This window comes from Pestalotiopsis fici (genome assembly GCF_000516985.1).
Source record: "Pestalotiopsis fici W106-1 unplaced genomic scaffold PFICI_Scf_9, whole genome shotgun sequence".
NCBI lineage: Eukaryota > Fungi > Ascomycota > Sordariomycetes > Amphisphaeriales > Sporocadaceae > Pestalotiopsis > Pestalotiopsis fici.
In genome coordinates, this window is record NW_006917099.1 from 2177073 (window position 1) to 2190693 (window position 13621).

General features: G+C 49.6%; 4 protein-coding genes across 4 annotated transcripts; 3 read left to right on the forward strand and 1 right to left on the reverse strand.

Annotated features, from left to right (window-relative positions):
• Positions 1-242: 242 nt before the first annotated feature.
• Positions 243-1732, forward strand: PFICI_12082 (uncharacterized protein; the record flags this gene model as incomplete). Its single annotated transcript, XM_007840663.1, has 2 exons — positions 243-637; positions 1105-1732. The coding sequence occupies 2 exons, from the start codon at positions 243-245 to the stop codon at positions 1730-1732; spliced, it is 1023 nt and encodes a 340-aa protein (XP_007838854.1).
• A 435-nt stretch (positions 1733-2167) lies between these two features.
• On the forward strand, positions 2168-3412 carry PFICI_12083 (uncharacterized protein; the record flags this gene model as incomplete). The annotated part of the gene is made up of 9 exons (XM_007840664.1): positions 2168-2192; positions 2254-2341; positions 2408-2479; positions 2535-2568; positions 2617-2830; positions 2899-2990; positions 3049-3183; positions 3237-3281; positions 3326-3412. 9 exons carry the CDS (start codon positions 2168-2170, stop codon positions 3410-3412), a joined length of 792 nt encoding a protein of 263 aa, XP_007838855.1.
• A 388-nt stretch (positions 3413-3800) lies between these two features.
• On the reverse strand, positions 3801-4937 carry PFICI_12084 (uncharacterized protein; the record flags this gene model as incomplete). The annotated part of the gene is made up of 1 exon (XM_007840665.1): positions 3801-4937. The coding sequence occupies one exon, from the start codon at positions 4935-4937 to the stop codon at positions 3801-3803; it is 1137 nt and encodes a 378-aa protein (XP_007838856.1).
• Positions 4938-5789: 852 nt separating this feature from the next.
• On the forward strand, positions 5790-7340 carry PFICI_12085 (uncharacterized protein; the record flags this gene model as incomplete). The annotated part of the gene is made up of 1 exon (XM_007840666.1): positions 5790-7340. One exon carries the CDS (start codon positions 5790-5792, stop codon positions 7338-7340), a length of 1551 nt encoding a protein of 516 aa, XP_007838857.1.
• Between the last annotated feature and the right edge of the window lie 6281 nt (positions 7341-13621).

Genomic DNA, 13621 nt, shown 5'->3' on the forward strand with positions numbered 1-13621 from the left:
ACGTGTAAAAAGAAATTATTCGTGACTGCAAATCCGTGTATAAAAGTCAAGCTGTAGGTACTTTTGCGGTTGTTCCAGGGTCCAACCCAAGAACTTTTTAGCGGGACAGGCCGTTGCCCGATTTTACTAGTGAAATTCCTAAAGATCTTGGTGCATCTACTCTTGGCCAGCATCAGAATACAATAACGAGGGAAAAGGAATTCAAAACACTTCAAGTCTTTTACTTTCTTTTCTTGGTAGTCATGGTTCAATATATTCATACTCCATGGCGGGACCGGGCCGAACTGCTCAAGGTCCGCCATCAATTCTATCCAGCACCGCCCAATGCCAACACCATTGCTTCGGTCAAGGGATCGTCTGGAACTACATCATTGCCGGGCACAACGACAATAGTCAGCTTCACCGTGGAAAATGCAAAGACGAGGACAGAGACGGACCAGCGACGACAGGCAGTCTCGCGCGTCGCCATGTGGGTGCAGCGAGGTAGCTGTCCGCACATGGTGGAATCCACGGGCCTGCTCATGGCTGCCGTTCTGGATGACCTCTTGGTGCATGAGGCGCGGAGTGCGAGTTCCGGTGGTCTTGGGGCCGGTAGCACATCTGCTGTAAGGTTGGCTTATTCAGCTGCCTTTAGTCGGTACGTTCTTGTTCTTCTTGTCTCACTCCCTTTACTCGTTTTGGGACATCATGGTTTGCCTCTCTTGTATCATGGTGGTTTTTGGCTCTGTTCCTGATTCATCCCGCGTTTTCCGGACGCCTCGTGCTCCTGATGCATAACTATAAGCTTTTGGTCCATCTTGATCAGGTCTCAATGGGCACCGGGATGGAAAGAAAGTGAGACATGTACGGCAGGCATGATTCCCAAAACACGGACTCGGGGATGAATATCTCGGGTTTGCTTTTCTCGTCTATTGTCTTGCAGATGAAAGACAAATTAGGGCTTGAGCTTTTTTGATCTTCATCCGGTGAACGGACAATTGAGACAGAGGCATGCTCAAAAGTGGTGTCCAAGTGTCTTGTTTATTACCGCACTGCGTTCATCTGTTCCTCCTTCATCCTTTGTCGAGTTGGTGTCACTAATCTTCCTTCTTTTCCACACCGCAGTTTCGTCACGGGGCTGCTGGACAGTCACCAGGATAAGCAAATGAAGCAGAGCATGTATTCGATAGCCAAAACTATCGGCCTGCCCGCCACATTTGTCGAACTCAGACATCAGTGCACCCACGAGCAGCTGCCTTCCCTGCTCAAGCTCAGATCGGCGGCCCAAAAGTCATTGATCTGGATATGGGATTATTATTGGAGGCACCTGAGCGATGATGATTTTGACTCTGGGGCTGGCAGTGGTGGTAATACCGCTGCGGATCATGTCAAGGGCGGAACCTCGTGTAGCGACGTGGTATCGGCGTACCTACTTGCTGATGATGTTGGAAAAAAGGGTCTCGAGAAGCGTCTCCATCAATGGGATGAGTCGACTCTGCTTCGGACCCTCGACGAGCTTGGCGAATCTGCAGAGGATCCGCGATTGCTCTTGCGGTCGTTGCAGTTTTCGCAAGAGATTCTGGATGGCAAGCTGGAAAAGCTGAGCTCGGCCAAGGACAAGAACGAGCAGCAACATGTCGATGCACCGCAGCAAGACGTGATGGAGACGCAAAAGCCCAAGGCTGTCCCACAAAGAAAAGGCTGGTCACGATATGAAGGGACATGGAAACCCAAGCCAATTGGAATAGTATAGGTTTATATAAAGTCAGTAGACGAAACGTGATATTGTCGTGAATAAATCCAACTATACTCAATCGTATACTCTGTAGTATAGCAGTGCTTCCAACAGCTGCCCACACCTGCTCCATTATTTGCGGATGGGCTGGCAAAAGCCGATAATCCCGGTATGCACGTCATCGCTAATCATGCGAGGTCAATTACCAACCATTCGATACATTTGGAGCTCTCGAGAGGAGAATATTCCCATTCCCCGACACCACCCGTGATTTGAACTCTGATGAATCGATTCATGAGACCTAGAGTGTCGCCGTTCAGCAGACTTGGTACATTCACAGCAGCCGTAAGTCCCACGAGGCAAAAAAGTCTAGTAGCAACCCCCAAGACGTTTACTTGCCATCAAGGTGTATGCTCATGTCCAATCACGATACAGCTCGCATACTCTCGCGCCATGCATATCCAGTCGATTCCCATGTGTAAGCTTGAGCTGTTTCCCAACGTCATGGATCAATGAGCTAAGGTTCAACTCTTTCATAGGGGTGGGCAGTAGTGACAACTACGCCTATCTGGTCATTGACGACAAGTCCAAGGATGCCGTTATTATTGACCCTGCTAATCCCGACGAGTATGGAACCTGATTTCCCTTCTCATGCTCTTGACAGAGGAACAATCATGCTGACAATGCTGATAGAGTTGCTCCCGTCTTGAAGCAGGCCATTCAGGATGGCAAAATCAACCTGACTGCTATTGTCAATACCCACCAGTAAAAATGACCCATTGTCCGAGTCTCTTTGATATCATGTTGACGCGGGAAACAGCCATTGGGATCATGCGGGAGGAAATAAGCGAATGGTGAGAAATATACCGCGTTGTTCCATATCCAGTACTGACCAAATGTAGCTCACAGAACTCGGCAACGAAAAGCTCCCCATTATTGGCGGAAAAGAGTGCGACGGTGTAACCCAGACGCCGCCCAACGGAGATGGATTCAAGCTGGGCAGCATCTCCGTCAAGGGTCTCTATACCCCGTGTCACACGCAGGACAGCATCTGCTGGTTCATGCAGGACGGCGACGACAAGGTTGTTTTTACGGGTGATACCCTCTTTCACGGTGGTACGTAGCCATCCCGAGTTGGCCATTTGTTTTCGTTACAGAGGTGAAAACTAATATTATTGTCACAGGTTGCGGTAGGTTCTTTGAAGGCAGCGCCTCTGAAATGCACAAGGCTCTAAACAAGACGCTGGCCTCGTTACCCGACGACACCAAGGTCTATGTAAGTCGGCAATCTCCACTATCAAAAGGTGCAAGACTGACAAATCATTGCGTGACAGCCTGGCCACGAATATACCAAGGCCAACGTCAAATTCGGCGTCTCTGTATTGCAAAACGAGGCCATCAAGAAGCTCCAGTCATATGCCGAGAACAACAAGGAGACGCAGGGCAAATTCACCATTGGTGACGAAAAGGTATCATACTCGGTCGAGAATTCTATATATCCACTTGTTAATCATCTCTGTAGGAACACAATGTCTTTATGCGCGTCGAGGCATGTCATGACGAAACTGTACAAGATTGGAAATGCAATCCACTGACCAGAACAAAAATTAGGACCCCGAAATTCAAAAAGCCACTGGCGAGACGGATCCCGTGGCCGTCATGGCCAAGCTTCGTGAAATGAAGAATAACTTCAAGTGAGCAAGTATGCACGACATGGTATAGAGGTTCGGACCTATAGAATACTGACTACTTCTCCAGGCCGCCGAGTCTGAGCAAGATTTGAGTGCATCAGAGAGTGCATAGTCTCGGATCCTGACACAGAGCATAATAAACAATATCCAATGCCGAACTCTCTATAAAGAGATGACTAATAAAATGAATATATGAACCTCTTGGATGCTTCATCGCCTCTGAACTCGGGCGGTGGTGTTTGATGTGAATTTGTACACCCGTCTGGATGCCTCGGCATGATACGTCCTTACAAACTCGACAGACCTCGGGCACAAGTAAATGGTACACTCAAGTATTCAATTCATTAGGGTATCTAGAATCAACCAATCGTCATCTTTCTCGTTTACATCATTTCTCAATCACCACTAATTTTTGCATGTCTGAAATACTTCATCCCTACCCACGCCGTGACAACCCACACCCAAGCCATGATACACGTTAGAATCATCAAACTTGGATAATACCCTGTTATAGGCAAGGTTGGATCATCTTCAAGTTCTGGTGGTGCATATGGGGTTGTGCCCACGTCCCAAGCCCAGCTCCATACGCCGAAACAGCTCCCCATTCCAATCACAAACACGATCCATGTGACAATTAGAATAACCCATCCCCACCATTCCGTCTCGGAATAGTCAAACTCCTCGGGAGGTGCTGGGAGCGGTGATGCCGTCAGACCCGAGAGAGAAAGTGGTGATTTGGTATGCTTGACCGAGCGTCGTCGTTGTAAAGATAGCGAGGGAGCGCGGGCAGGTTTGAAATAAGATTCGGACCCCGAAGAGTGACCAGTCAAGCCGGGGCGCAATGGCGATGGAGCATACTGCTTGAGTGATATTCCATCTTCCTCGTCCTCGGTCGACGTGTAGGATATTGTCGGGCTCGTGGCTTGGGGTTCTGGCTCCGGTCGAGGCGGCGGTCGCTCAAGTATATCGCTTCGGCGCATGAACCCGTCGACAGACGCGCGTGGTGTATTATCGTCGGAAATTCCCAAGCCAATACCGGGAGAATCCATCGAGACTGGGCTGGAGACAATCTCTGCCGCCTCGGCTGCTGCGCCGTCGGTCCCTGTCTGCACCCCGAGGGCTGGGGTTACTGCTCCGGCGTGGGTCGAGGTATTGTCCATGGGTATGATTGGCCTGAGTTCCCTTCTTTCCCTCTGCATGCCGCGGCCGAGAAGCGCAACTTTTCTCAGCGAGCCTCTCCGGCGCCGAGTCTTGGCTGGTTGGTGGCCATTACTTTCCGGCGGTGCCAGGGCGCGCGGTGACCGGTGCAGGGCGTCCTCGGCAACGTCGACGTGTCGCGACTCTTTAAGGTTTGACTTGCTTTCCGTGGTGCGCATGAAGGGAAGCCTGGACAGGATCCCACCGCCGGAACCGCTTCTCTTTCTGGTTTGCAGAGGTTGTGGTGAGGGCGAGTTACCAGCGGCTCCGGGACTGTTGCTACTGGCAGTCCCGGCGGATGTTGGCCTTGGTGGAGTTCCTAGAGTGCTCTCCATGACGGTTTACCTTGGCTGTCGATTTGTGGATTAGGGAGGTGGTCCGGCGCCCATTGTGATTTGCAAGTACTAATGTAGCGTGGTTGGTACTTGTGACCTATGCTGCCTTGGAAGATGGCCAAGATTCCACGGCGAGAATCTAGTCAGTGCTCCTGGCAAGAGTGAATCGCCAGCGGAATGTCAAAAATCAAAACAATTCATGGCTCAAGGACTGACCAAGAGAAGACGTCTTGAAGCAATGGAACGTTGATGGAGTTGTGCGACTCAACCCCCTGTACATGGTTTGGCTTTTAGCGTTGCGACAGGCAGGTTCTGGCCGTGTGGAGGGGAGCCGCACGCCCAAATAGCTACTGCCGCCATTGGTTCTAGGCTTTGATGCAGCGCCTGGGTCACAAGTCGGCGGAAAGTCAATTGGCAGGACAAACCCAGTGATTTTTTACAGAAGGTACTGGCTTGTGCCGCTGACGCTATCATTGAGCCAGCAGTGCTTCAAGGAGAGACACCATTTACACATTCAGTGTTCAAATCACCAACCTCATCATCCAAACTCTCTTAATGACAGCAACCACACCTTGTTACAAGACAGCAGACAAGACATATTCCACCGCGGATAGACAACAACGATTGGTCGCCTTCTGCATTCGTGCTCAACGTGCAGTTCCGAGGTTGCCAAATGCCTGTATTGGGCTAAGCGCCAGGTACAAGTCCAGCGAGACAAATGGCTAAATCCTAGCCTAAAGATACTACACTACCGAATACACGGCGTACTGACTACGCAGTGGTCCCTGTCCACTCTTTCGCCCACAAGAGGAGGATCTTCCATGATCCCCTCGACGAGCGCGATACACACCAATGGCTCCTGGCAGTCACCGTCCCCCTCCCATACCCATACCTACCGTCAGCTCTCCTAGCATAGAACTGCTACCATCCTCGCCCGAGCGACCAGACAACAGTCCTGGATCCGGCAAGCGAAGCAGCCACAAGAGTAATACCAGCGCGCCGCTCTTGCACGTCCCTGACGGACTCTCGGGGCATGATAACGCACCCCAACGTCATCAAGATCTCTTCTACGACCCAAACCGTCTCTCTCCTGTAGCGCCGACATTCCAGCACAGCCCAGGCCTCTTGTCTCCCACGTTTTCGTCGGACATGGCGTACAATGGCTCATCAGGTCTCGGTGGCTCCTTTAGCAAGGAGAACACGCCCCCGATTGAGATAACCGCGCCCAATCCATTCAACTTTCAGACGCAAGTTATATCGACATCGCCCGTCAAGCCCAATGTTGGCCAGCGCCGAGGTCACAGATACAAGCACAGTTCTATATCTGCACAACATCAAATCTTTCTCGAACCACCGCCTCGAGCGCCCTTGGCCTTGCCTCGCGACCTGCCGATACCCACACTAAAGGAGGCATGGAAATCCATGTCGATTGACCAGCGGCGTCGGCTGTACTGGTGTTGTTGTCACTTGGTGGTGGCAGTTTCCATCTTTTTATCGGCACACAACTCTCTCGCCATGACCGCTCTATCGCATCTGGTCTTTTTTGATGTCGGCAGCGCCCTGATTGGCGTGGCTGTGGATGTCCTGGGCAACTTTGAGGTCTGGAAGCGGAGCAGTATCCGTCATCCTTTTGGTTTGGAGCGAGCAGAGGTACTGGCTGGCTTTGCCACGAGCGTCTTTTTGATATTCGGCGGCTTTGACCTGGTGAGCCACAACCTCAAGCACGTGTTGGAAGGATTGGGCGACCATGAGTCGCATCATCCGGACCCTCACAGTCATGGACCTCGAGTACAGCCAGGACATTTGGACATTACCAGCCTGGTGGCCATTATTGCAACACTTGTCAGCGCCTATGGCTTGAAGAATCATGGACGAATCAGTAGGATCATGCGTACGAGCTATCTGGCAAGCTTGCCGAGCATCTTGTCGAATCCGTTCCATTTCCTGACCTTGTCAACGGCATTCCTCTTGCTGTTGCTACCCCTCCTCTCCATTCCGATTCACGTTTGGCTGGACAGCACAGTCTGCGGACTGGTGGCCATTTCCATGTTTGGACTCGGAACGAGGCTTGCAATTGCCCAGGGTCTCATGTTGCTCATGTCGTACGGCGGACGGTCTAGTGCCTCTGGCAAGCACCAGGACATTGGCGTTGCTGATGTGGTGAGCGAGATTGAGACTGAACCAAGTGTCAAGAGAGTCGAGGAGGCTCAGTTTTGGCAGGTACACTATGGTGTTTGCATGGCCAATGTCAAGGTATGCGTACCAAGGGGATGTGACGATGGAACATTGAGCAAACTGCGGACACGCATATCCAACCTTGTGCAAAACAGACTTGGAGAGGGCTATGGAAAGGGAAACAGCCTGCGGTGGGAAGTGAGCTTGCAGACACGAACTGACAAGTAGTCGCTCATTGTATGACGCATGGTGAGGATTGGTAACACGACATGGCTCAATAATGGATTCTACATGACAGACCATCCATAGTAACAATTATATTCAAGTGATTCCTTGCCTATGCCATGCTTGCGATTTTGTTGTCATGTTTATGCACAAGGTGCGGCGCCGAGACATACTGTTTATAGGAGTGGGAGCACTGTCCTCTGAACTGTGCGTACCCGTTTGGATCCACTTGCGTTACCTCTAAAATTTGACGCCAAAATTTCGACTTTTGTTTTTTTTCCTTTCTGCTTCAACACAATCGAAGAGCTTCAGAGTCTTCAGCAACTATCCCACAGGCAAACCGCTCGATATAGCGATCGCCATGTCTCTTTACCAAGGTTTGTTCCGTCTCTGATACTGTACAGCTTTGCGTTTCATCTGGTAAGATGGATCGTGTTGCAGCCTCTCGGGGCACAGTTTTGACGACTCGTTCTCGAGTCTTTTTTTGTGTGTGTACGCATTGAAAAGTTCCCTCGAGATCCTACTTGTGGGACCTCACAAATCCTCCGCTTCAACATATGCTAGAGCTTGCCGTCTCGAACTGTCATCACAGCGAGCAAGTGTGGACAATGAAGCAATAGTAAACAAACCGGCCTCGTATTCAACGACTCTTCAATCGTTTTGCGAGGTCGCCTGCGGGTTCATGCCGTTGTCCTCGTTTTAGATGAGGCAACGATTTGTGCTTGTAGGGAACATTTGTATCTGTCAAGCGTTTCTTTCGTGATTGTCGTGCTGGATTTCCACGTGATTTGAATGCGAAAACAAAAACGTGTGTTCATATATCCAAGCGTCTGTGTGGCATGGATATTTGCAGCTTGTCATTGATCCATGCTGACCAAACTCTTTCGTTTTGATCAGCCATTACTGGTGACAAGCTCGTCAGCAGATTGTGTCGGGTCAAGTTTGCAATGACTGGTTCAACCTGCAGTGCTCTCCCTGTCTGTGGCATTTCTCGGGATATGACCTGATCTCGAATATCCACGGGCATGTCGTTATATCATCACTAACGAGATTGTTTGTTGCGTACCTGCCATGATGTCCAAGTACTTGTTCGCCTTGTTCGCCCACCATCTAATTGCAATACGATCAAGGCAAGGGCACTTTTTGCCACGAGTCGAGCGTCAAAGCCTCCAAGGTTGGCCACCGCTTGGTTGGGTACGTGCTGGGTACCTTGGATGCACCATGACAAGATGATATCCATGGAGTTTGTCGTGTCATAAAGATTATGCCAATTCGAACAGCCGTCTGGGACTGATATATCCAGACCATGGCCACGATGGGATATTATAAAAAGTAAACTCTGTATAGATCATCTGCCCACACCCTCTGATTGCATAGATCTGTTCTGCCCTTGTAGCTTTTGGAATCTTGTCAATCTAGGCTCGAGTTTACAAGTCGTTTTATACTGGCAGTATATGACTATCGAGATCACGCCCCAATAGCTTCAAGAGAGGATATAGTATACATTTCTCAAACTAGCAGGCCTAGCTAACTTGATGAAAAAGGTGTGGCCATTGGATAAATGTAGCAAAATAGCAGCTCGCCAACATCCAACATCTATTCATTGAATTCGTCATCTCAATAGTCTTGGGAAAACGCCCATCTTGTCCGGATCAGACATCTCAAGATTACATGGAACACACGACAAAGAACCAATCTCAATGCAATCCGAGCACATCCACCTCTACTTGACCAAAAAGAGTCTCGACAACTGGGGGCACTGGGAAACTCTTGGCATAGAAGATGGTCTTGCCTTGTCACTTGAAAATAAATGTAGACGAGGCACGCAATGACCTTTGACCCTCAGACACCTGCAAAGGACGACAGGGTTCCTTACCCGGGAATTCGTTAACCCTTCCACTCAAGCAGGTATCCCGATTAGACGTCGACCAGGGAGGAGGGGTTGCCTTTTGATCCAACGCGGGGGTTCATGGTCAAGAGAGTCACGGCACTCGTCGTACATGGTGCATTTCCCATCACGGACCTTTGCGGTTTGCATTAAACGTCGCGAGGGGTCGTCCTTGGCGAACAGATATCGGGCTCGGTCCCGGGTCGGTCATAAAATTGACAGTAGAGAGAGTCCCGCAATCCCAACGGAAAAGAATACTGCTTGGATTGAATGGTGGTGCTTCACGTGCCTAATATTCCCGATGTTGCTGCGATCCTGAGACGGGTCCCGTTTCAACATATTTCAAGGAACGCTACCTATGCTTGCTAACTTATACTGACGTGAGCGGAACGAGTTCCATATTTCTCCAGGTGTCTAGAGGTGGCCGAGCGGAATGGTACGAGTGAAAGAATAATATCAAGAGTTGTCGTGTCATTGTATAGTCTTTCTTGCCGTAGTAAGCGCCGAATCTATAGACATGACCTGCCCAGAAATCGGCGATATGGCGTCGAGAATGAATACTAAACATGTGGTGCCAAATCATGACAACGGCTTGAGCCTCCCGTCGGCACGGCGCTGACCTAGATTACCTGGTTCTACTGTACAGTTGAAGATTTGGACATTTCGAGGCAACCCCCACTGTCCTGTCCACTTGCTTACCCGACCTTGAACCCAGCCCCCATATCTTTGCTTGTCTGGGGGTCCCATCTCCATGCCCGCCGGAGGGGTGGGAGCACAGACGCAACCCAGAGATGCAGTTTGGGCGGTCCGGGTCAACCCAGTTCGGCTCGGTTGTGCCGCCCGCCGGAGCAGAGGGCGACCTAGCCTACACCTTGGGCCTGAGATTCTTTCAACGCAAGGACTTGACTGGGTCGAAATGCACGCAAGGACGTTGTCTTCCCAAGCTGCTTGTATACCATGGTGATACACAGTAGAATACACGACATTGCTCATTCTCCTTGACCTAAATGTCTACGTCAGTGGTAGTTGAGCCATCTCCGGGCGCACGAATCATGGAATTCCTTTCACGTCTCGGCTGTATTCAAGCCAGAGTCAGACCGCCAGTCCGCAGGGAGGGCACAGAGAGAGAGAGAGGTGGTTGGCACTTTTACCTAGTGCCCATGTGAAGTGAATGGCTTAAAGTTGACTTTGTTCCTCTTGACTTGCAAACTTGTAAGCGCCCAGCGCCCGCTTGTGCCGTGGCGGCAACTAAAAATGTACCCATTGCTACTACGTTTGGACAAGGATTGTGCGGCGGCCTGCCTCCCGCGCCCATTTGATGGAATGCTTGTATAATCCAAATTTGGATATTTACTCCTTGTCTTTGAGCGTCCATCTAACCATTTGCAAGCTCGACTGCTTACAACAAAACCCAGCCAACATTGTTTGCTGGCGTCATGACCTGGTACTGGGGATCTAATGAGACTAAAAAGGTTGGAGGTGAGTGTTGCCCGTAGCTGCATCAGGGGTGGTGTATTAGCCGCGTGATGGATTTACTATTCGCGTCGGCAAAACACGCCTCTGATTTACTTGGTTTCGAATCTCGTCATGGTATCTGTAGGCGTCGACACACGTCTAGTGTGAATTGTTTTTTTCCCAGACAATCGGACTTTTACTCAAGTCCAAGGTATCTACAAGTGGTGAGACGCGCATGGCGGTCAATAACCAACTGAACCCCAGAGCGGGCGCTTCAAAAGAACTGGCGCTGTAGCTCGTACATGAGGTATTGCATAGCTTACAGTGCCCAGGTTCAGACGAAATTGCCCGTACCTTGCACCAACACCATGTGTCAACTTGTCCCATATCAACGAGTTATCGGCATGTAGCTACGGGCGAGATGGGATATGCTTGTCTTGACTTGCCATGATTAGCATCCATGTGCAGACGGAAAGATGCAAGACAAAAGGAAGCAATTGAGATCAAGCACCACCGAGACTAGGTAACCACATTGGGTACAATGACTTGATTGCACATCGACATTGCCTACATGTATACAAGAAAACCCATGGTGCATGTCACCCTAGAACCATTTCAAAGAGTATTCCCGAACGAGGTATCCATTTCGACATGAGCTCAAAGATCTGGCCAAGGGCAGTGGTTGCAAAGTGGCGAGTGGCAGACACACAAACATGACAAACGCATGCAGGGCCGAATTAGAGTTGCATCAAGACACAATTGATAGGTGAGGAGTCTTGAATCTGGCATGCCATTGGACTATAACACTTGGGCCGATATGGGTTGAGAAAGCAATACAAGATACTGCAAGGCGGGGTTCGAACATTCTTGGTGCCTCGGATTGATATCCCGTGGCTGGGGTGCTAAAGATGCCCACGGCCGGCAGCAAGTCAAGGCGCTTACAATGATGAACGCTACTTGTTATATCTTGGGAATCACGGCCAACAAGAACTAAACATGGCAAGCTTCCATCTTTTGAGTTCGTGGTCCGACGGCTGTTGGATAAAACTCTAGGGCTGCTGGTATGGGCCAAGATGGTGTTGTGGCGGTTTGTCATGGCAGGTTGTACTGCCAAGTGTGAAAAACCGACATGTATTCGCTCAACATGCCATGAGATGTGTGTGTGTGTGTCTGTGTGATGAAATGTCGGAGCCCAATGTGGGCGATTTTATTACTGATTGAGAAAGGCTGGCGAATTGGCTCACAGGCAAATGACCTGGTGGTGTGGAGAGCGCACATCAGCTACCTAGCACTTTGTAGTATGTAGCCAGACATCAAGTATCACAAGTATTTGGCCTCCGAGCTCTCACCTGACTCTTTCGAGAAAGCCGGTTGGAAGGAGTTTCCATGTCTGTGACGCTGATCCAATCGAGGCCCAAATCGACCTTTTGCGGGCAAGTTTTGAGCTCTCAGTCTTGGCTCTCGAGGCTTGGCCTGACACACGGAGCTCATTCTTTGTCCCTGTCCCTTCCCTGGGGGGTTCGCCTCCTTATTGTTCTGGAAACACTTGCGGCATGGACTTGAGTCGGGGTTTTTGACTTTTGTTCCAAAAAAGAGTGTGGGACCCTCTTGTAAAACATTGAAGCTAGAAGAAGCCCTTGCCGGTTACTTGTATTTAGACTTTCAGGGTCTTTTTAATAGGCTTTTTTCTCAGTAATGGGCATGTTAATGGACAAGTGATTGACAGACGAGACAAGAATCTCGGGTAGTAGGCCTATTACCAAACCAGGAAAAAAAAAAAAAGGCTAGAGATGAGGGGTTTCTGGCTATAAACAATTGTTCCTGCCGTGATGGGCAACACTCAGATGTCACACTTGATATTCAGGGCCAATTGTCCAGACTAAAAATGCACTCTACAAGTTGGAGGTTACCCTGCCTTGTAACCTCTACCAGCGTGTGATCCGCCGTGGGGGAGCTAATCAAGGCCCTGAAATACTTTGCACGCTTGGCTCTATTACAAACCTGGTTCCCGTAGTCCCCCGACCAAGTGGCGGGGGCCTGTTCAAGAAGACTGTTCACTCGAGAATCCGCTTCGAGGTTGTTGAAAATGTTATAGACATGTCGAAATGGTGGAATAAGTAATTGCTGTGCTCACGTGAAGATGATGAATGGATCTCTCAACAGCCCGTGCTCAAAAAGCTAAATGCAAGCTATAATTTATCAATGAACAAGGGCAGCTTCAATTACTTGGGTCTTGCATGGTGAAATAAATAGGTGGATAAATTACCCGGCCGAGTACCTACAGTACGGTGAGGCTCAATTATTACCAGCAACTAATACGATGGAATCATCTTCCCAAAATGTCTCTTCATCCCAGATTCTCAATCAAACAAATGCATGCAAAGATTCTTTCGCACATGGTGAAAAATGAGTTTTCATCGGGCATGGCGGCTCGAAATTTGAATAGACCAACAAAAGTATCCAAGCCAACAGACGTCATAAATACCGTCTACCCAGGTAGCTATACAGACTTTTTTTTTTTCTTCCTCCAGTGGATTAGTGGTGCACAGGGTGGCCAAGGAGCCTGCATTTTTGCCTCCATCTGATGATGAATTCTCGTGCACGCCGATTGACAGCTCTAGCTACAGGCCGACTGCCTACAACGTAGGTACTTGTATTTTCATGGCCACGCACGACATCTCTTGCCATTGTTGGAACTTGACAACTAGGACACGACAGTCTTTAATCCGAGGTAATCGTCATAACATCAAGGGCCCGTGCAATGAATTGATCAATATTGTGGTCATTTACAAGTCTATTCCTAGTAATTTCTTGTAGTGGGATTGCGTATGTTGATCGGGGGTAATTTCACAATGCCCAGCTAGTGTAGTTCCTTTAGTAGCCGATGCCGCCCGCGAGTGGTACCTATCAAACAAAGCGGACAGCGCCATATGCTAAAGGA